The sequence below is a fragment of the Vanacampus margaritifer genome, chromosome 12 (genome assembly GCF_051991255.1).
Source record: "Vanacampus margaritifer isolate UIUO_Vmar chromosome 12, RoL_Vmar_1.0, whole genome shotgun sequence".
In the NCBI taxonomy this organism is placed as follows: Eukaryota; Metazoa; Chordata; class Actinopteri; order Syngnathiformes; family Syngnathidae; genus Vanacampus; species Vanacampus margaritifer.
The window spans coordinates 11,444,410-11,467,650 of NC_135443.1; the positions used below are offsets into that span (position 1 = coordinate 11,444,410).

General features: G+C 40.9%; 1 protein-coding gene across 6 annotated transcripts in view; it reads left to right on the forward strand.

The window, feature by feature from the left end:
- sorbs1 (sorbin and SH3 domain containing 1) overlaps positions 1-23,241 on the forward strand; it is a 50,574-nt gene that overhangs the window by 21,618 nt on the left and 5,715 nt on the right. For 4 of the 6 annotated variants that reach the window (XM_077581477.1, XM_077581481.1, XM_077581479.1 and 1 more), the window contains 11 exons: positions 2,501-2,584; positions 10,141-10,190; positions 12,505-12,683; positions 15,398-16,765; positions 18,237-18,301; positions 18,467-18,637; positions 19,216-19,262; positions 19,651-19,765; positions 19,860-19,985; positions 20,856-21,050; positions 22,708-22,803. In XM_077581477.1, coding sequence (XP_077437603.1) covers positions 2,501-2,584; positions 10,141-10,190; positions 12,505-12,683; positions 15,398-16,765; positions 18,237-18,301; positions 18,467-18,637; positions 19,216-19,262; positions 19,651-19,765; positions 19,860-19,985; positions 20,856-21,050; positions 22,708-22,803 — 2,496 coding nt within the window. The remainder of the gene's footprint in view (positions 1-2,500; positions 2,585-10,140; positions 10,191-12,504; positions 12,684-15,397; positions 16,766-18,236; positions 18,302-18,466; positions 18,638-19,215; positions 19,263-19,650; positions 19,766-19,859; positions 19,986-20,855; positions 21,051-22,707; positions 22,804-23,241) is intronic. The other 2 variants (XM_077581482.1, XM_077581480.1) reach the window with 2 other exon arrangements.

The window sequence follows — 23,241 nt, forward strand, 5'->3', positions numbered from 1 at the left end:
CCTTTGACAGATGATCGGGGAGGGGGTATCGCTTACAAGGGGATCCGTTGTCGTTCTTCTTCAATCTAAGCTTATTGGGCTGACTCGGTGACAGAATGGCAGGGCAGACACTGATCATGGATCCTGCGTGTTTTTGTGAGCGGAATTAAAATGCTAACCTTTAGACATGGTGCCGACCCAAATGTCAGTGTCCTTGAGGGCTGTCCTTCTCCTTGCGTGAAGATTTGCCGCTTAGTCCTTGATTGGCAGTGTGCTATCTACCATCTACTCCAACATTTTCACTTCTGGTTTAATCGCTGTGCTTATATAACAACAGGATGCTAAGACTGTAATATGTAATTATTGTTTGACTGATCTTTGCTATTAGTTGTTCCGAAGCTGACAATTATATTTCAGTTAGAAGCTCAGTTTTTCATTCTGTAGGGTTAAAAGTATTTTTTTGCATTACTTCATTGTGAGACCATTTTTTATAGAAAATTATGCTATAGTTGGTTGCATGCTTATTCTTTATTGTTGTGTATCTGTTGATTAGATCATATGAAACTGTGAACAACAGCGTTCTGGAGTAAATGATTTTTTTTTAAAAGGGTAGGTTCACTCTTTGTGGCAAATTGTAACACAAACCTCCTTTAAATAGCTCAAATACGACATGTACCGTCATTTCCAGACTTCAAGCCGCTACTTTTTCCCACGCTTTGAACCCTGTTTGGCTTTAAATGTGATGCGGTTAATTTATGGATTTTTCCTAACAAGTTCAATGCCGCCAATTCATTTAACAATAGTCTCGACATATCCGACCAATGAATCGGTTTACATGGAGCCTTGTATTCCGATTAGAATAAAACCGAATGACCAATCGGAATGGAAATGTTCCATATAAACACTTCAATCAGAGTCAAAAGGCAGAATCTGAATGCAATTTCATTATTCACAGGCGTGGGAAATTTCTTTTGCCAATCGTCATGTAAACAGTTGAATTAGAATAGCCAGTCTTTGTCTGGTCTGCGCATGCACATCATCGTTTACGCACTTAAAAATGGCAGCATCCTACCAGAGCTTGTCAACAATGAGATAACTTTTTGAAACTACTTGTAACTTTTTATCTCTCCGTCTTGATAAAATCACATGATGTTTACATCGATCTCTGCATGGCACATGGCTATAAAACGTCTGTTCTGATTTAATGTAGATTTCAATGTAATGATTTCAATCAGATTGACCGAAAATTCTCTATGTAAAACCGGCTAATGAAACGGTTTGAGGTTTCACTCATACCTATTTTCGTGCCTCGGTGCAAGTTGAGCGCAAAGCGCAGTCTAACTGTGCGCATGGGTGGAGTTTTCTTTCTTTTGGTATTTTGCTTGACTAACGCATAGAGAATTGATCGTTTTGCACAGCTGTGAGATGGAACGCAGCCAACTCCGGCCAATCGAAGCGGCTCCCCATTAAAATCAGGGCAGTCGAAGCACACAGTCCTTGACATTGCGGAAGCTGAAATGGACTCACTAGGGTCCATGCATGCATGAGGTTCATAATTATGAATGAAATACTATGACATCCACCACACGCGTCTGCGTAGCGTCAAATCCACCAAAAGCGCATGAAACCACCTGCGTCATCACTTAGACGTGCTTTTTGTGATTAGTCGTCTTTTTGTCACCAAAATGTTTACCGGCATTTAGGTCATTAAAATATTTTTTAAAATCCATCCATCCAATGTTATTACTAGTGTTGTTCCGGTACTGGTATCGGGAGAGGCCCCGATACTACATTAAAACAGTGGCATCGGCAAGCTACCATTATTTCCGACGCTAATATAGGACTTTGGATGCAGCAGCTTGTGTTTTGCTTGTGGACGACATTCACTGATGTGTGACGTGTTCATTGCATGCCTAGTCAAGATATCCTATTGGACCTTGAATGCTCTAAACCAATGACAGGGCAGCTTTTTCATGTTGAAAAAAAAAAATAGGTATCGTGGTATCGGTATGGGCAGATACTGCAAAACTGAGTATCGGTTCCAAAAAACGGAACAACACTAGTTGGACCGTGGCTAATAAAGCAGCTAATATATTTACCGGTACATTTTTTATGGCTTAAAATCAGTTTTGATTTGTAGTCCGGAATTTATGGTACATTTATTTGTTTATCCAATAAAAAAACAAACAAAAACAAAAAAAACACAGATAATTTGCTCATGGGTTAAAGGTCAATCTGATCAATGACATTGTCAAGTCTCTACTTAGTAAGCTCAATTTAACAGAACTCCAGGAGGTGACTGCTGACCAAAAGCTATTTTTTCCCATAATTCGACATTTTTAATCAAATGTGAACCTATCCCTTAACAAGCGGAACTCTTGGCAAAATCAAGAGATAAAATGTCTGATGGCTCATTACCTTGGTGTGTTATTCCATGCTGTCTGAACTGTCTTCTCTTTGTCTTTCTCCTCCTCCTCCTCCTCCTCCTCCTCCTCCTCCTCTTGTTGCCATGCTCCTGTAGACTCTGGATGTATGTCCGGAAGATGTAGATTTAGAGAATGAGCCGTGGTATAAATTCTTTTCAGAGATGGAGTTTGACAAAGCGGTAAGTTTTTAAAATGTCAGTCTATCGTATTTAATTGCATGTGATAACATTTATGTTTAAATAATGCTTACTGTCTGTCTGTGACTCCCATTTCTACTTGTTTGCGGGGTTAGTTATTGGGGGGGTTAATTGGATGCCCCCTCCTGGGGTAAACACCCCCATTTACATGCCCATGGCCAGGAGAGCCAAGGCCAAGATTTGAACCCCAAACTAAACAGTCAACGAAAATGTATAAAGTTAAACAATAGAGGCTTGCTGAAATGGGTACTTCATACACCATGCTTTTCAACTTTACTGTCTTATAAGTGTAAAAATAAGAACCACTGTACAGTAAAAAGATGCTTAACAACAACTTATGTATTCTTTGATATGTAGTGGCAAATTCCTGATTTATTAATGATGTGGGGATTTTTTTCACTTCAGCAAAGAAAAAATCACTCACAATAATAATTAGCAATGGCCAATTCCAGGTATGGTCAATGATAATTAGAGTGCACTTACATAGCGCTTTTATCTACACTACATGGTGTTCAAAAGGCTCATATTTACCCATTCATCTGTGTCGCGCTGAAACAAGGCCCTTCAAGATATCCGACCTTTGTGAGGTTGAAACAAGAAATTAAATGAATAGAAATTTGCCATTACTTTATGCAATATTGAGGGAAAATGGAATGATGGGATATACTTTATAGGTCGTTCTTTAAAATTATATGTAAAAAAAAAAATAAATTATCAAATTAATTACATGATTTTTAATTACTTAATCTCATATCTGCTAAAGGTCCCCAAATTAAAAAAAAAAAATTCTAGGACATTACCAAATTGTAGTGCATACACTACTCAATCAAATACACAAAGAAGGGAAGATTTGAAATCTACATTTTTATTGTTGGAGTGTGCTTCATAAATGAAATTCAAAAGAAAAAGTTTAAGCACATAAACAATCAAGACAGGCATTATTTTTAAAAGAAACAGTTCAATTACGTTCAAAAGAAAAAAAAAACTGCTTCATTGAGTAAAGTGCCGTCAGTGTTCATTTTATTTCAAACAATTACAGCTGGCTAAAACGCCATGTAATGCATAAAATAATTACTAACAGTGAATCATCAATATCATCAATCATTTCAGTGATTATTTTTATCTAACCACTTGAGAAACATGTCAAAGCAAATGCAACCATAGGACGGCTAATGCTAAAAACATGATTCACCAACTCGACTTTTCTAATAAATGCGACGGTCAATCGACGCAGTCGGCTCTACAAGTAGACATTTAAGTATTCAGGCCATAGCAGCGATATATAAGATAGAAACGTTTTTTTTAAACACCTCGAGCAGCAACAAACATTTCCCCTGGCTACTTCCGTACTCCGGCCGATAGGCGGCTCTTATTGGTCCATGCAGTCACATGACCGCATGACCGAACGCGGCAGTATGCCAAAGATCATTAGGGAAACAAGAGGTTACACCCTCGCAATAGGTTGGGTTTGGCACCCACGTTACACGATCAATTGCGTTATTTTTTTTAACGCACTAATTTGCGCGTAATTAATTAATCTGCCCTAACGCGTTAAACTGACAGGCTTAGTTATATGCCATTGTTTTTTTGGGTGAAATTTCATGTATTAATTTTATGTATTAAAAGTATCGGTGACTACTCAAGCGTTGAGTACTAAAAAAAAGTGGTATGAACATCCTTAATAGTAATTATCACTTCCATCCTACATCATCACTGGTACCTCTCATAAAAACCCAAAGCCAAATAAAAAGTAAAACGTCTTTTCGAGACTCCCTCAGCTAAATTGTTGCACGTTACACGGAGGTCGTACAGCGTGCTTTGACTTTTCAGAGCATTGTGCAATCATCTTAAGTTTTCTAGGGTATGGTGTAATCTCTTTCCATAAACATACCTGACATAGCTGGCCATTCTTCTCAGTTGGGCCCAAAATAGTCGACCAGGGTCTATTTTTACTCTCTTCAAGAGCTATTCTCAGCATTTTTTTTCCTGTCTGTGTGGCTGAGTAAGCACATCACATCAGCTCAGGCAGAAATCCACACACTGTGCTTTGATTTAGACAATTACCCCGATTAGGGGTTCGAAGAGCTGGTTGAAAGAAAGGTGGAATAAAATATGTTTTAAATAACACAGCAGTGGTTCTTAACCTGGGTTCGAACGAACCCCAGGGGTTTGGTGAGTCATTATTCTTTAGTCGACGTGTGACTGTTGTGATGATACGTCGTGTGATTTCTTTATTTTAATCCTACTACACAAACTATGTCAAGCAAAAAAACTAAAGTGACGGACGAATATGTGTAATAGGAATTCACATGTATAACGGAACGTATAGGGGGTTCCACAGGGTTCAATTCTGGGGCCTCTACGCTTTCATTGTACCACTGCATTTTATTACTTCTTCCACATTATTACCTCAAGAGTAAAACATTCTTTTTGAAGTGGAATTTGTATGATATGCCAGGGGCAATTCATCCAGAAGTCACTCCACACAGTGAGGCTGCTGGCTACTCTGTCAACAGGCTCCGGGATAATCCCAGGCCCTTGAATAACAATCCCTGCCTGCCTGCTTCCAGGTATATTTACCAAGCTATTTAACTTGTAAAACAGACCAAGTTAGGGCCATCCATGCCTCGGGTGCTTGGCACCAAACAAGTACGTTGCTGGCCAGTCACGAGCAGATGCTCTCCTCGTTCTCAGGTCACGCCACCGCACCCTGGATCAAATGAGGTGGCACCACTGACTTCGGCATGAGCTCATGTGCTCGTAGGGATAGAGTCTGCTGTTCCCATGGACAACAGCTCCAAGTTTGTGGAAATGTGGAGGAGGTTTAGAGCTAGAGGCATCTGACTGTCATGCTTGCCCGATAAGCTCGGCCTGATGACTGATTCCTGTTTAATGTCAAAGTCACTTCAAAAGCGACACCTGGTATGAGAAGCGTTTGACCTTAAGGATCAGCCAGACGCACTGACTCATTGGACTTTGATTGACGTATTGCTACTCGTGCTTTATTACTGGAAGACAGGCGTGACTCAAGGTAGAAAGTCCAGTGCTTAAGGAGTTAAGTGAAGCCCTTGCTGGCTCTTGTCCAGGAACTTCTTGGAGAGCTGTAAAGAATCGGACCACTTGTAATTTAAAAGTAGCACATAACATGTATGTCTTGAAAGAACTAAAGCCTGGTTGAGCTTGTTGTTTTAACACAGCAAGGAGCCATTTTTGCAAAGCCGAAAGCTGGTTTACTGGAATTTTCGAGTATACATCATCCACATAAATGGCAGTCTCCGGAAAAAGCACATTAAAAACAGATGAGTGAATATTAAGAAGAAAAATCGACCCATGTGAGGAGATAGTTGCCTGATGTCAAAGGGAAGACTTTAGGCTCAAAACAAGCGGTTTTGTGTCAAATCGATTTTCCTTTTCAAGCCCATTATCGAATCATAAAACCATGAATCGATTATTTTAAAATCTCTTTTTCCCCATAAATTCAGAAGAAAATGGAATTTTGAAGGCCACATTTTTTTGCATCTGTTTTCTTGAAATGTACTGTTCACATGAATTTTAATTTATTTTCTTACATTTATGAAATACCTCTGACTTACTGCACTTTAAGACAAATCATAATCTTTTTAATTCATGTTTCCAATTATTGAATTAGAATTCTGAAAATATTTTCATCTTATCCTTGCTGATGTCAGTGTTGTGTAACACGTAAGTGATTATAACGTGTTACTTTCATTATTAAACTAAATCATTTAACCAGTTACTGCCTCCACAAAATTTCATTTGGGCATTAATGTTTGTGGAGTTTTTATATTTAAGAAGAATTTGATGCTAAATAATTAATTCATATCGGATTGAAGTGAAGTGAATCAAATCGAACTAAACTCTTGTGAATTTAAATCGATTAAAGAAATTAGAGTCTATACCCAGCCCTACTTTTTGCATCACAATTGGTGTTTATGTGGCAAAACGCAGAGCTATCAACGGAAATCACTGACCGCTAGTTTGTTACGCCCGTAACACATCATTTTGAATATTTTTAAATAGGGATGGGCGAGTACCAATATTGGTCGCTCTCTTGTGGCCATTTTAAGAAGAGGAACCAGAAATTAGACGAATAAAAAAAAAATGCTATTAAATTCATTCATAATTTCATTTTCATTAAGAAAAAAAATGCTATTGGATATATAGGTCTTTCTTTAAAATTATGTTGTTGTTTTTTTTTTTGGGGGGGGGGGGTTATATGTATCAAAAGTACTTGTGTTATTGGTACTTGATATCAAGAGTTGAGTAGTCATACTGGTATCGGTCTGAAAAATGTAGTAAACGAGGATAAACCTACAAAAAAATATATAACAATAAGCAACACATGCATTTATGTTTAAAATGATTGAACATGACCCAATTTAATTAATTTAATGACTATTACATGGCTATCATGCTCTCCAGAACATCCAACCAGCCTGTCAGGGTACGACTGTCAGCTGTATATAATGACCAAAGTTGTCCTCTTTGAATAATATTAACAAATTGTAGATTCAGGTAGCAGTCTCCAAAAACACAGTGGCAGTTCCGGTCAAACAGTCTCATGGAGATTTATGACCGCGAGCTGGAATTCCACACATAGCGCCGGTCAGGATGAGTATTTTGCTCCGCTATAAGCGCCAAAGTGACTCCATCTGTTGAGCATATGCCGACGAGGGGGCTGTTGCCACACTGTCTCAGCGCAGAGTATCGTGGACCCCCCCTAACCACCTGACATCCTCTAAAGGAGGCAACATCGTAAGCCCACTGGCTCATTGTGATTTCATATTTAACCTCTGTTATTCACTTAACCTTTACCTTTAAGTGTTTAACGCAGATGCGCTAAGTGGTGCGTGGCTGTACCGGAGCGCCCGCATTGGGGGAGCTGTTGCTTCCGTGTGAGAACATATCAACGTAGAGAAGCTGCTGGAAAGAATGGGATTCATGTTACCATGACCTACTCATGATGGCTATTTTGAATGTGAAATCGGCACACAGGAGCCTATGAGTAACTGGGGGCACCTGTTCGGAAAAATGGAATTCTCTAGAAACGTTGTCATCGAGTCAGCCAAGACAAAATGACACAAATTGGAAAATGGTGGAAGTCACCTAATCAGACCTTCCGCACTCGTTTTCTTCCTACATTCCACTGAAGCTGTGCGCGTTTGTGTGAGTGCGTGCCAGATCTTCAAAAGGGGGATACAAGCCACTACTGAGGTGCAAGGAAGCGCACGAGATTATTCAATGACACACGCATTCTCTCCAAGTTAACATGGAACATTTGGCTTTATAAATAGATCAGAACACAGACCTGCCAGCCTGATGTCCTGTTCTTATAAAGACAGGCGTTTATTCTGATGGGTTATTAATGATCATTCTGCCCTGGCAACTAAGGAGAAAGGCATGTTGTGGCAAATGGGGTGTTGAGAATGCTCCTTGTCTGGCCAACGGTTAGAGAAGCGCCGTGCTGGGGAAGTGGATGTGGTATTAGCAGCAGGGCCGGTATGGCTGGGATGGGGATTGTGCAATCGTATTTGCAAACAACACTTGTGCTCATATTCCTAGTGTCCGTGTCGCCTCTGTTATTTTTACCTGCTGTGACGTCTGAGAGGAGGAAAGCAGCAGAAACAGTGACCTAAAATTAGGAGCCGCATTCAAAGCGCTTCTGGGTGCTGGTACACTGAATGGCCACTCTGGAGATAGGAACTTGTCCCACGTAACGACAGCTCTTGCACTTATCACTCTGCTTTTGCCCTGCGACAACATTTTGGCGATCTGTTCCCAAATGTATTTTCTCAATGCAACGGTTTACTACAAACCAGAACAGTAACTGAATCATAATAAATGTTTGTGCTCTGCCATTTTGAAATAATGTCATGTTTTTTTTGTTTTTTTAGGATCAATTTAAAGGTGTGTAAGATTTAGTACCATCTAGTGGTGAACTAAAGAGTCCTTAAAAAAAAGTTATATCACATCAACATACTTTTATATATATATATATATATATATATATATATATATATATATATATATATATATATATATATATATATAGGGAATGCTGAAAAGCTGAATGCTAAAATTTGAATGCATGTGCTTATGAAGTAAATTGAAAGATAAATTACTGAAATGTGGTCCAAGCAGGTTTTGAACCCAGGCACTCCGTAGTGGCAGGCACTTGCTCTAACCACTGGGCAAACTTGACTTCAAAATCATGGCTAATGGCGTATTTATTTTTGAAAGTGTCATCTGATGCTGAAGATGCATTTCAGTGAAATTATAATGCATTTCTTGATATGGTAGGCTCTCTCTCTGAGGCACCGTAGTGCGCGTGCTTAAAAATCATTGCATTCTATTATTTCACCACCAGGTTGCACTAAACCCTACACACTGTCCCTTTAACGGCTATAGACGTTTTAACTATTTCTATTAGTTTAACTTTTTTTTCCCACTTTTGTTAACAAGAGTATGAAAACCTAGGGGGAAAAAATATTGTATATTTAGACCAGATATAAAATTTGTGATTAATCATGAGTTATCTATTGAAGTCATGCGATTAATTACAAAAAAAAATTATCGCCTGATGCCCTAATTTTTAATAATAATAGTTTGAAATCTTTTTTTTTCAAAAAGGAAAGAAAAGATAAAAAAAATAAAAATAGGTCGTCAGGTGATTAATTTTTTTAATTGTAATTAATCACATGACTTCAATAGTTAGCTCATGATTAATCACAAATTTTATATCTGTTCTAAGTGTACAATAAACACTTTTTTCTAGGTTTTCATACACTTGTTAACAAAAGTGGGAAAAAAATTAACTAATAGAAATAGTTAAGAAGAATTTTGACGTCTAAAGCAGTCATTGGCAGTGAATGAGTTAATTTAAAAAAAATCGGATTAATCGTACAAATAATCGACAGATTAATCGATCACTGAAACAATCGTAAATTGCAGCCCGATTTTCCTGAATTCTTGCAACATTTGTGCTTTTGGATACTTGAGCGTGTCATACATAGAGTATCAAATAAGTGTGAGTATGTAACTCGGCCTGTCTGCACCACCAGCTGGTTAATTGTCCTCCGGTCTGCTCCAGTGGTAATGAGAGTGACTCAATACCAGACAAAAGAGAACGGCTTCACTGGGAGACAGCAGTCCATTGGCTAAGCCCGTGACAGCCCCCCCTCCCGCCATGGGCGCCCCCTGACTGATGCGAACCCATCCGCCCACTTACACACCCCTCCCCTTCCGTCACTCTCCTCACCGCCGTTCCCCCCCCCCCCCCCCCCTCTAACTTGCATGCAGGCCAAAACACACGCGTTCTCCTACTTCATGCCAAGCCCAGTCCACAGACGCTAAGAGCGCAGGGTGTGCTGGAGAGCGAAAGCCACACCAGCGAGTGAACAACAGAGAAGAAAAAGCCAGACGAGAATCTGGCCGTTGCTAATGTGCCTGCCTGTGTTCTAGCTGGAGGAAACCATCCTGTGGATCTATCAATGACTTCTTTGTTTGGTTTGTTGCAGAGTGCCCCCTCCTTCAGCCCCCTGGAAACAGCCTCCGACCTGAAGAACTAGTGAGTTCAATGCTTCTCAATCTCATACAAATACTCGCTCCTTCCACTACGCTAAGGATTATTCTGGCGTGTTGTGGGGATAAATGTCACGGTGAGACTAGCTCACCCGCCTTCAGCGGGGGGGATTCCTGCTTCCTGAGGGGAAGCTTTGAATTAGGTAGCAAGCTACCAAAACACGCTGTTCTCTGTTTATGTTTGCTGAGTTGGAGATTGTCGGTTATGTCGCGACATGGATGCTAGTGGCGATTTAATTCACATTATTATTAGACAGTCCGTAAAAATTGTTTTGTCTTCCTGAGGTGTTAGGCGAGAATAATTAGCTACTGGATTGTGTAAGTAGACACTATCAGATATTTAAGTAAAGCCAATTCCATTGTCTCATTCACGTCCTGTGTGGAATAAAACGTAAAGCATCCACTGGGAAAATAAACTTTTCCCTCCCTTTTTTGCTCGCAACAAATCCCGTCTGGTACTCACATTATGTCGTCACACCCGCCAGTTTTCTAACTTATGGTCTCGAATTAGAAGGGGTACTTATTTGTTTCTAGTTTTGAAGGATATTTTTAATTATTGGTGCTTGGATGGTGGTGGTTCATGCTCATAAAGTTTCCAAAGGAAACCTCAAGTCATAAAGTAAGTTACTTGAAAGGCGCATATTGTATATGTTTAGTGAAGGGTGTTTTCTACTTTGGGGTCTGTTTGAAACAAGATGTTTGCTAGTGTTCGTATGGATGTGGAAAGATGGAGAGACAGGTGAGCTCTCAAAAAAGGAATTTATTGTGAACGAAAAGGCAAACAAGGTACTTTGGTTATTGAAAAGTCCAAAATAACACTGGCGTAAATGATCAAAACAAGACTTGACTTGGAAAGGATTGAGACCCCAAACAAATAGCAACAGGACTTGACAAGGACAAAGAACTGAAAGAAGGCAGGGAACTAAATACAAACAAACAAGACAATGAAAACGTCTGGACAAGAAGGGACCCGTTTGACAAGCACAGGTGGACAAAATAAATCTTAACGAGACACTGACATAAGTGACAGAAGTTTTGACACTTGCTGTCAACTGAAAATGACATCACAGTAACTCAGGGCTCAGGTAGCGACCAATCACGGTTCTGTTTCTTGAGTTTGGTCATGTGATGTTCTCAAGCTGATCCCTGATTGGTCATTACCTGAGCAACTGTGGTTTTCAGTTGACAGCAAGTTTCAGCACAAGGCAAAATGGCCGCCCCCTGGGATGGCTAAAAGCGAGTGGATTTTTCTGCTTAATTCACTAACACGATATTAATCAGAATGCCATGTTTAGATTAGCAACATATTCTTGTAAAGAACTTTTTAAGTTTGACTTTCCCTGCTCTGTAGTATATAAATTAATAAAATTAGCCTTCGTACCAGCATTGCTTTAAATCAAATTGTTGACAATAAATTGTGAATTCATCCAAAGTAAAAAGAGGCGCTGAGTTCACTGTTTTGGCCTGACACATCCTGTCTCCGTTTTCGCCAGAATCTTCTCAAGAAGTTATCTTGGATCTCGCATTGCTTCTGAACTTTAGCCACAGCAATCCTTACTGAGAGCCAACATGATTTTATTGGCTGGCTGCAGTCGTGTGTTCACATTTTTCCAGCAGCTATGAAAGAGCTCCTTGTCAAGGTAGTGAACAAGCAGCGTAAAGAATCCATGCATGTGGCCAAGCTTGTAAAACTCTGGCTTGGAAGATGTAAAATGCAGGTTAGCAATAGGCCAATGGAGGGCGGGTTTTGAATATGGATGGGCGAGTACTGATAAGGAAAAATGCTATATTGGTATATTTTTATTTTTAATTTTTTTTTATCTGTCTTTTTGGGGGAAGATGAGCGATTTTATTTGTCAAAAGTACTAGTGCAGAGTTGAGTTTTGAATGTTTGTTGCTGTCGGTGATCTGAGATGTTCTGCCAGTTTAATGACCTGGTCTGTCTTGAAATAGAGCAGCATCATGAGCGTCACGTGAGCAAGAGAATGACAGTGAACATGAGACATCTTGCAGGTGTAAGGAATGATACGCTATGAGAATATTTATGGACGTCTGTGCTATTGGCGTCGACGGAATGCCAAGATATGTGAGTGCTTTCTCTCACAGAGCTACCTCGAAATTCTGCACTTCAAGTTCCTCTCATTATTTTGACTCCAGCAAGTCTCCCAAGACAGGAATAACCTCAAGACATTCTAAATAAGAACCATATGCAAGCCCATAGCCAAATTGAGTGTCTTTGTTTATCACCAAAAACACTCCTCTTGAATTAATTAATTTGTTGTCTGCGTTCCTCTGTCTAGCTCCTCAAGCAAGTCTGGACACAGTGAGGTGGAGAAGGATGGAGGATCGTCAGAAAATGAGCCCGTGGCTCAGGAAAGTGACCGTCATGTTTACAAGACTGTTCTGGAAGGCGGCGACATTCCCTTACAAGGTCTACGAGCCCTAAACAAGCGCCATGGCAGCTCATCCTCCTCGAAAGGTATATACCAGCCAATTAATGGACACAAGTGTGTATGGATGTGCATGCAGGTCAGGGTTAGAAAGCACCAGGAGTCAAACAATGAGCTATAAAAACATTGATGATCAACATGTGTTTCCGTTCCACTGGAGTCCACACATCTTTGCTCCCGAGCTTCACAGCTTTAGCCAATCACCCCCACAGCATTCATCCCCAGTCACTTTTAATTTATTACCAATGACATAGATGGTAACATTACCGGACATCTGCTTTGGAAAACTTGAGGACCAAGTGAGGTTGCGGACGCTAACCTTGGGGAGTTTTTTTCCCCCCCTTCTTGCTCCAGTCGCTAGGCAGGTTTCGATAGGGCAGGACTTGAGTGCGTTCCGCCGACATAGAACAGAGCCAGGGAGGGGAAGGATGAGTGAGATAAACAAGAGCTATGCTCTTCAAAAGCAGGCAGTGCGGGGGGGAGATAAACAGGGGGCGGGCAGGCCGGAGGAAGTCAGCTGTCAGTGTGAGGTCAGTGGCAGGAATGTCTGAGCACATGGCCGCAGAGTCAAACACAGTGGGAGGAGACAATATGGAATGCAAGGAAGCGGGGGAATGGGCGGAACAGGCGCATGATTCAGCACATGTCGCGTCACACTCTGGCACTCCGTTGAGTTGTTGCTACGTTGCATATAAACAAGAGTGATCAGCGAGCAAAGACCTCCTCCAAGGCTTTAAACCTGTGAACTTCAGGATTGTAACCCAAGATAATTATTGCAGCAATGTATTTTATTTATCCATCATTGTTTTATATTGTCTAGTTCAGTAGAAAAAAAAATACTTTGCTTTACAAGTGGCATCATAATAATTACCATAAAAATACAATCAAGTCGTACGCTCCAGTTTTCATCAAAAACAAGACAATTCAATTAAAATGTATCACACGTAAAAGTCAAATTAAGATTGTACCTAAATGTTCTTATAGAAGTTAGATACTACTTACATTATGTATTTAACTGGATCAAAACTATAAATAAAGTTCAAGCTATTTTATTATACGATGTACTGTTTGACCCATAACTCAGTGACTATTTCGCATACCACTAGAGGGAGCCATTACTGGTTCTCATCAAACACATTGAGAAGCACTTCCCTTGTCTAGTTTCATTTACTGAATGAGCGAAGTATCTGCCTCTGGGGCTACCATTGTAGTTGTCAAAACATTTCATTATTGTTAGTGTAACCTTTTCATTGTTGCCATTACGGGGGATGTATAATACCTTTTTTTTTTCAGACCAATACCAGTCATTTGAGTAGACACCGATACAATGCCAAGTGCCAATACCACTAGTACTTTTGATTCACAACCCCCCCCCCAAAAAAAAAAAACAACGGTAGATCATTTTAAATAAAGACATATATATCCCAATATAGCATTTATAGCGAGTATCAATACCTTGAAATAAGGCCGGGTGTCGGCCCAATACCGATACCTGGTATCAGTACTTGCCCATCCCTAATCATTACCTTTGTTGATTGTTGAGGAGAAATTTCAAGGTTCTCCTGCTTTGTCGTAGAGGTGTGTGGAAAAGCTGATGAAGTTTAACAGACAAATCTTAAATATGATAAAAATGTCACACCGAAACTGGAAATGTTTACAATAAAGAAGATAATAAAAAAAACTTGTATCCCCTATTTGCGATTGTTTTAAATTGTAATAGAGAAACATTTGCATTGATGTAAATTTGCTCAAATCAAAATTAAACTTATGACCCTGCATTCACATGGCACATTTTGTTCCATTAATTAAACCCAATGATGAGAAAACAACAACACAAAATATAAAGAGATTCGTGTTCCAGCTTTCACAAAGTCAATTTAGAGGCACGTGCTCTAAATGCATTCGCCACTCTAGTCAAATGACAAACGCGCTGTTCAATATCTCCAACCAAGCGTCCAACCTTCACCATTCGACCCACTATTGAATGACCGTACCAAAGCTGCCACATGCTCATGAAAGAAAGACTTTCTCTATCATCATGTTTCAAAGAACAGAGCCTCCTCATTCTCCTTTGTGAAGTCATTTTTATTAACTTGACACATGCTTTGGTTTACAATATCAAGCGGACTTCTCCCATGTGTGTTTATGAGTGCAGCAGATGGTTCTCTTATGGTGCAAACGTGTGTCACAGCATGTGAAAGTGTTGTCATTTCCTGCTTCCATCTGGATCACTACGGCTAGTTCCAGAAAGCTAGCAAGTATTATTTACTCAGCATATTCTAAGTCTCAAAACAACTCATCGTAATGCAAAAATGTGGGGCAGTGGTTGCTTGCTGTAACATGAATATAAAATAGGTAAAAACGCAATCATTTTTAATATTCTTTCAAATGTTTTGATACTGCAGTCAGAGTTCAGATTCCTCCGTGACCTCCCACATGACATAACATTTCACTGCATATTGCTATTAACACTTTGTTTCATTTTTATGTTCTCCTTCAACAATGTTTACGTCAATTCTATTAGCATTTCACAGAGCACAATTCTTCATCTTACACTGCGCTGTTTCTATTATAGTCATCTATAACTTGATGGACGTTACATCAAGTCTGTCCTATAGCCTCGTGTAATTGAATTGCTTTACTCTAGAAATGTGGCTAACTCTGTTTTAGCGTGTTTGTGTGTGACCCTGTGACCATTGTAATCTAATATGCTGTTTATTCTGTTGTCCTGCATGCTTGCCAGTGGATTATAAAGGTGGGAATGGCTGTATAGATTCACCCTGCTCCTCTAAAAATAGCCGATCGGTTCTTGCCAGTAATGCAATAGCTAACCAATGTAAGAATAAGAAGCCTCTTTCTGCTGCCAAAGCCTGCATCCCCCAAATCCTGCCGTCCAAATTCAAGCCCAAGCTGCTTCCCCCTGGTGGCGACATTCAGGAAAGCAGCGCTCGACCCGCGAGGCAAGCAAAAGCGCACAGCTGCGAGGATCTGTACACGAGTACATGCGATGGTGTCAGGGAGGGGTGTCAGTATTCGGACTCATGTGCTGAAGTTTCCCCCGCAATGAGGAGGAGCACGTCAGAGTTTTCCAGCCTGTACCGGGTCATGCATCACATCCAGCGGCCCGGCTCGGTGGGCTGCAGCCCCCAAGGGAGCGTCCGTAGCCTGGCTTATCTCTTTGAAGGGGCAAAAGCGAACGGGGGTGACAAATCAGAAGCCGGCGACGACGGTAACATTCCACGGGACGCTGTTCTGTCACGGGTCACTGAGTTTGAAATGTACATTCAACAGTCCACGCCCAGTCGTTGCTCCTCGTTGCCCACGCTGAACTCCAACTGCGGCCATAGCCCAGAACACGCTGCCGCTCTCTACCTGCCCTCTGCCGTGTCCGCTGAGAGTCTTTTGGTGGTCGACAACGCTCAGACAGATGCCCGCTCCCCTGTGGAGCCAGGTGCGAAGGACGCAGACGAGTCCTTGTCAGCAGGCGATAAAACTGTGGAGGCGGCGGCGGCCTCTCCCTCAGAGGACGGAGGCCAGCTTGGAGTCGAGTCGGTTTCTTCCACTGATTCTCAAGTTGTGCACAGCTCCACGGAGCAGATCCAATCTGCTCCAACTGGAGCAAAGAGTCCCACCACCCTGCCTCCAATGTCTTTCCCTCTCCACCACCACCTGCACCATCTGAACCACCAACATTTCCCCCTTAAACCTACCAAATGCAAAGGATCCTGTCCAGCTTCCTACACCCGCTTCACTACTATTCTCAGGCATGAGCGACAGCAGGCCACAGCCCAGCAAGAGAAACCAGCACCACCAGAGAAGAAGACCATGCTACCTGGGAATCTCTTGCTCATGGGCCCCGCCCCTTTCAGGTTACGGAAGAGCCTCCACTCCCAACAGCCTCGGAGGACGCTTTCCGCCACCAAAGTGATAGCGGCCACTCAGAGACCCCGCAGCACATCTCCTGAACCCAAACCTCTCATACCTCAGCGTCTGTCCTCCTTGGAAGTGGTGGAGAGACTGAGTAACGGAGAGGGAGATGAGCAGCTGAGTAATGGACAGGGCTTGGACGCCAACGGGAACCTTCTGCGGCCGCTGGCAGCTCACCACAGAGGTGGCTATCTCCATTCCATCACAACTGTCATCCTCCTCTCTTCTTCTGTGCTCACTCATTCAGCTCGAGTCTTCACCTTGTCTCCCGTTTCAACGCACCGCCATTCATCTTTATTCTGTGTGGTGTTTTGACAAAAGTGACCATGAAGACTCCATGACATTTTGCGTGTAGTGTTTGATGCTCTTTCATTGAAATGTCAATGGCTATGATTCACGCACAAGAGTGACTGTAGGAGGTTCAGGCAGCTTTTTCATCAAACTCTTGGTGACTGGCATCAAATTTGAGTCTCACACAAAGCAGTATCACCATCTGCTTTGTTTCTCTGTATGTAAGCTGGTACCTCGTTAGTGTTCAAAGTAAATAAGGAATAGAATATAAATGTCTTTATTGTGACCCTTGCTGGGACACAAAAGGAAACTGCAAACTATCTTAAAAGATATGTAAAAAAATTAATAACACAGGTTGGGTAAAAAAGAGCCCAGCTCAACTTTTTAGGTAATAAATTTAACTCCAAAAATGTGGGTCATATGAATAAACCACAATATTTTGTGGGTTATTCATTTTGACCCAACATTTTGGGTAAATGATTAACCCAAATAGTTGTGTTGGGTCCTTTTTGACTCAATTTGTGTTTGTTTGTTTTTACTCAACTGTTTTTAGAGTGTAGGTAGACAAGTAAGTGAAATAACCCACAAAAATTGGATTGTTCTATGGGTTATTCATTTAACCCAAAAAGTTCGGTCAAAATAAATAACCGAAAAACCCAACCCAACCCAACACCAACAATTAGGTTGCTTGGTTGGTGGATTATTCATTATTCAATTTGACCCAACAAGAATGACTAATTTACAACCCAAATTTTGGATTATTTTGTGGGTTATTCATTTTGAATGAATAACCCACAAAACAATCCAATTAAATTAGTGAATTATTATATTAATAACCACCTTTTTGTGGCGTTGTTTGCTTTTGCTTGGACCCAACTTTTTGGGTTAAGTGAATTGGGTTAAGTGTCGGGTCCTTTTTGACCACAGTTTTTAGTGTGAAAGTGCTCCAATCAAATGTAAAAAATTAATGTTTTTATTAGAAAGGTCAAAATGATTGTGTAGAGGCTTGTAAGATCAATGCCATCAATAATAGCACAAGCTAATAGCATTTTGGCTAAGACATGTTAGGTTGCTTATTTTTGTTTCCTGAATCTCTTAAGTTCCTTCATGAACACATTTGATCATTCTGTGTTCATTCTTTTTCTCCTTTGTGCATGCTAAATGAAGTTTGGCATGTGTGGGTTTTGGTTTTGTGTGAGGGAGATTATGTTGGTTTATGCTTATCTTTTTATTTTACTCATTGGAATCAGAGATTTGACTGCAATATCATTTTACGTCTGCAATGTTTTCTTCTTCCATTGTGCTTGTCGCTAAGTAGCAAATTATTCACTGTGTAAATCCCTTTTCTTTCTTTTTGACTCAAGACTCATCACCAGTACATGGAGAGAGCCAGGATGAAGTGCTGAGGAGGCGTCATGGCGACAAAGAGGTAATTTATTTACTGCATTTATACGTCTCATTGTCTATATAATGATGAAAGGGTTAGCAGCGTGCTGGAGGGGAAAAAATGTGTTGAATAACTCCATTACTGTGCCACAGATAAAGGGGGGGCCTTATCTAAAGGGAAAAACAGTCCAGTCTGTTTCCTTGGCAGAAAATGTTGGAGGAGCAGCGGCGGCTAAAGCGGGAACAGGAAGAGGCTGACATAGCATCAAGGCGGCACACTGGCATCGTCCCAACACATCACCAGTTCATCACCAATGAGCGCTTTGGAGACCTGCTCAACATCACAGATAACACAGAGAAACGGAAATCGGGCATTGAGGTACAAATACAGGCCGTGTCGGTTTCAAACAGGAAAAACACAGCAGCTGCTTTGTGACTTAGTATATGAGTCAGGCTTGAGCGGGAATGGGGAGAGCTTCTGCTTCACAGAAAAATGAGCTATTGGGTGCTACTAATTTCACAGGCCAGAATGAGATGAAATGCGGCACTAGATTGCTTTGTGATGAAGCGCTGGTGGCAGGAGGTTTTTGTGTTTGCTTATGTGTCCGTGTGTCACATTCACAGAGCTAACTGTTGCATCCACAAATCCAAATGATTTTATTGTTTTTTAAACTAAAGGCGCTCACTTTTTTTCCACACTGTTGCAAAGAAAGCCAGGCTCAACATTATATAAGGCGGGGTGAGGAGTGTCTCATTTAATGAGACAGATCCACTCCTGAAACGAGACAAGAAATATGCTATAAAACGTCTATAATTCCGTGGGGTATTTTGACAATCAAGACATCTGGGGCTTGGTTTGAATTGTGGAAATCAAGACATCTGGGGCTTGGTTTGAATTGTGGACGTCTCCTTCCTTTCAACATAATTAATGAAAGTGTCTTTCATCTTTCTACACAGAGAACTCCAGCTATGGCACGCTTTGACTTCAGAGCGGAAACTCTAAAGTAAGCGCACATTATACACATAAATTAACAATTACAATTCATGTGAAGGGTAAAGGCGCCAACTCAAGAATCATACCGACCAGTATTTTTCCAGTACAACACATCAGAATCGATGGCCTCATAACATTTAATTGCGCTTTGAATCAATGTCCCAATAAAACATCTTGAGTGATATATCTTAAAGAGATGCTGTATCAAATTATCCTAATGCACTTGATGTAGACGTTTAAAGGAGAAATGGCTGGTGTTAGTGTTGGTAGATGCTGGGGCAATATATTGGTAAGCTTAGTAAATTCCGATAACGTTATTCTGTAGAATCACACAAAAATGTTGTCAAATATAATGTCTGCCATTTTATGACATTATTTCTATCTGGAACATGTTTTAGGGAATTACCGTTTCAGAAGGGAGACATCGTGTACATCATTAGACAAGTAGATCAGAACTGGTACGAAGGCGAGCATCATGGAAGAGTTGGCATTTTCCCTCGAAGCTACGTCGAGGTACGGTGACTTGAGAGAACTCTTGTTGTGCTTTACGGTATTCAGTGCGTTTGTTGCTCATTTTGATGTGTTATGTCTTTCCTTAATTGCACAGCTCCTGCCCCCCACAGAGAAAGCACAGCCGAAGAAAAGTGTCCCAGTGCAGGTGCTGGAATACGGAGATGCTGTTGCCCGCTTTAACTTCGCAGGAGACACGGTGGTGGAGATGTCATTCAGAAAGGTATGACCAAGTAAACACGTGTGGAAACACTAACTTGCATTACACAAAATTCAAATGAATTTGATGGAATCCTGTAGAGAAGTGGTGTCCAAACTTTTTTTTATCTGTGGGCCGCATGCAGAAAAAATGGAATGATCAACAGGCCCTTGTGGCCGTTTTACGATCAAGAACTAGAAATTTAGAAATCTTCCAATTATTAATTGGTTGTTACCTACTTCCTCAGCACAGGTGAGGTCATCTTTAGTCGACAGCAAGTGGAAAATTTCGCTTTTAAAGATATTGTACATAAAAAATAATGATGTTATCAAATTAATACTGGACAAAATATTAACTTTTTAGTGCTGAAAATGGCTCAATGAGTCAAGTATCCCTTTAAAGGTTAAAAGGCAAAAATATTTGAGCATTTTGGAGATTTTGGGGTGGTGTCGGCCCTGATTCCCCCTAGACTAGAACCACCCCTGCAATGAACAACAACCAAATCCAATTTCCACATTCAGAACCACAAGAAGAAACTATAGAAAGCAGAACATTTTTAACACGGTTACTTGAAAATCATTAATGTTTGTAACAAGAAATTGAAGAAACAATATTTACTTCTAAAATTGGATTATCTTTAGTCATCTAAGTGTTTGAAGATAAATTGTGTTATTTTCATCATAAATAGTTTATTTTAGTCATAAATAGTTTATTTGTATCTTTGAATAATTAGAAAAGCTCTACAGTATACTTGTAGACTTGTGGGCCGTGTCAAATGTCATTTTTAGCATATGCCGCAGGCCTCTGAAAACTGGATGGCGGGCCGCAAATGGCCCCTGGGCCGTAGTTTTGATGGATTTTACATGACGATTTGCACCTGAAAAATGTGTGCAGGGAGAAAGGATCACGCTGATTCGGAGAGTGGATGAGAACTGGTATGAAGGCAAAATCTCCGGCACAAACCGCCAAGGCATCTTCCCCGTCACGTATGTGGAAGTGCACAAACGGCCACGTGTGAAAAATGGCTTGGATTACCCCGACCCGCCTCTCTGCTCCTCGCCACAGCGCAGCACCAACGCCTCCCCGCAGGTACAGACCCGCCACATGACTACTGAAATTCACAATATGTTCACCTTGACACCCAACTTTAAATTTTCATTCTTCTGTCTTGTCAAGTTGTCTCATCTCCTTTTTTTCATTTTCTTCCTCTCACTCGCCTCTTCTATAAAAAGTTATATCGTAATCGCCTGACCACCTCGCCCCTGCCGCTCCCTCGCTCCCCCTGCCGCTCCGTTTCCCCTGAAGTCCACGCCGTCTCCTCCGAGTGGATCTCTCTGACCGTGGGAGGTGGAAGCCCACCTGCCGCCCCGACCCCTCCCTTGCCTCCTCTGCCCACCGTGTCTTACCGCTGCGGCGAATACCTGCCCCCTCCTTATTCTGCCAGCCCCGTGCCGCCCATCGCCGGCAGCCCATACTGCATCTCTCCCATGACCTCGCCATCCGCCTCCCCTCTGCCCCCGCCGTACCCACCCAGGCCCAACTCTGCCACTCCTTTCCTCACTTTTACCCCTCCTCAGGGGGAGGGCTTCCTGCTGTCTCCGCCCTCGCCACATCTGTCACGTAGCATTAGCCCCAGTGGCGGGCCAGTGTTGGAAGGCTGGCTTAGGGCGGAGGGGGAAGGCGCAGAGGTGAACGGGGGCAGTGGCGCCGCCCCCGGGAACAGACAAAATAGCCCTGCAGAGGTACCTTCTGCATGGTGTGCCGTGATGTAGTTCAGGCTCACTCTGGGATCTTGTGACCCTTTGATTTGGTCTTTGCTGATGAAGTGCGGCTAACCTTGGTGTGTGGAAGACGTGTCTAACGAGTGTTGTGGCTGTTGGCTTAGAATAGAAACCTCATCACAACGCTGTCAGTTACAGGTCTGCATGGTGTGTGCAACTAACATGCAAGTTGTAGCAACCAATAATGTAGGGCTGGGCAATAAATCTGATTAATTTGATTAGTTGTCATTTAAAAGTCGAATGAAATGTTGCTAAATCATGAAATCAATGTGTATGTTCAAACTGATTTAGAATCAGTACACATTATTGTCTAAACATTTTGCACAGGAATAATTTTTGAATGAATCAAACCTTTAAATAAATGTTTGTTGGGTTTATTTGATTAAAATACCTTAAAATTGCAATCGTCCTGAATGACTGGGGAAAAAAATTTGATTTGTTTTTTTGGCCCTATCGCCCAGCCCTACTATAATGAAATAATTTCCTGAAAATGTAATAACGCTTAGAAATGTACTAGAATTTGCACTTAACTCAGTCAAAAAATGTAATAAAACCCAATAATGTAATAATTTCACCAAAAATGTAATACCTTGGGAATCTGTTTCATTTTCAGGTTGGTCTTTTTTTTCTCCCCTAAACTGATAATGTAAAACTTGACAAATAATGTAATATATATGTTAATGTTCATTCCAAAGTTCTACATTTTGTATTTTGAGAATCTAAGACTATTATATATTCACAACCAAAATTGGAGTGTTGAATGGTGTTAAATGTTTCAGAGTTGATTTTAACCCAATTTAAATGGAGGACAGTGTTGGAGTTATTTGACAGAGTTCATTTATTTAGTGTCCAACTCAAAAAGACAACAAAAGTTAATCAAAGTAAGGATTTAAAACCTTTTGAAAAAGCTCTTCAAATTGTTGCAGCAGACACTCAATTAAGTGAGATGTCCTTTTGTCTTGCAGCTTGCGGGGAATGACATTGATCATCATGGACGCAACTCCAGAAGTCCTGTCATGCTGTTTGATATCCATGATAATAACAACGTCAACTCATTTGCGGTAAGTGTCTTTAGCATTACATGTTTTATTTTAATTCAGCCTCTTTTAACTTTATTTTACTGTAAACTTTTAACTCATTGCCTATTATTACCCACTGTATGTTTTGGATTTTCATTAGTAATGCTCACATTGCAACGTGACATTAAAATGCAATATTCAAAGGTTGCATCTACGTCATTTTTTTTTAATACTGCATGCAAATAATATTCTCAAATAAAATACATGAACTAATATTTCATTTTTCCTGTCCATGAACTCACGCTGGTGTCTTGCCTTTCCATGCTTTCCTTCCTGGTCTTCACCATCATCTGCTCCTCTGTGGCTTTTAACGGATCACTTCCGTTTCCTCCTTTCTACTTACTGGGCTTGCCTCGATTCTGCCTCACTCTTTTAACTCCTTCATTTACTTTCAACCTAAATCTCTGCTGGGACTCACCT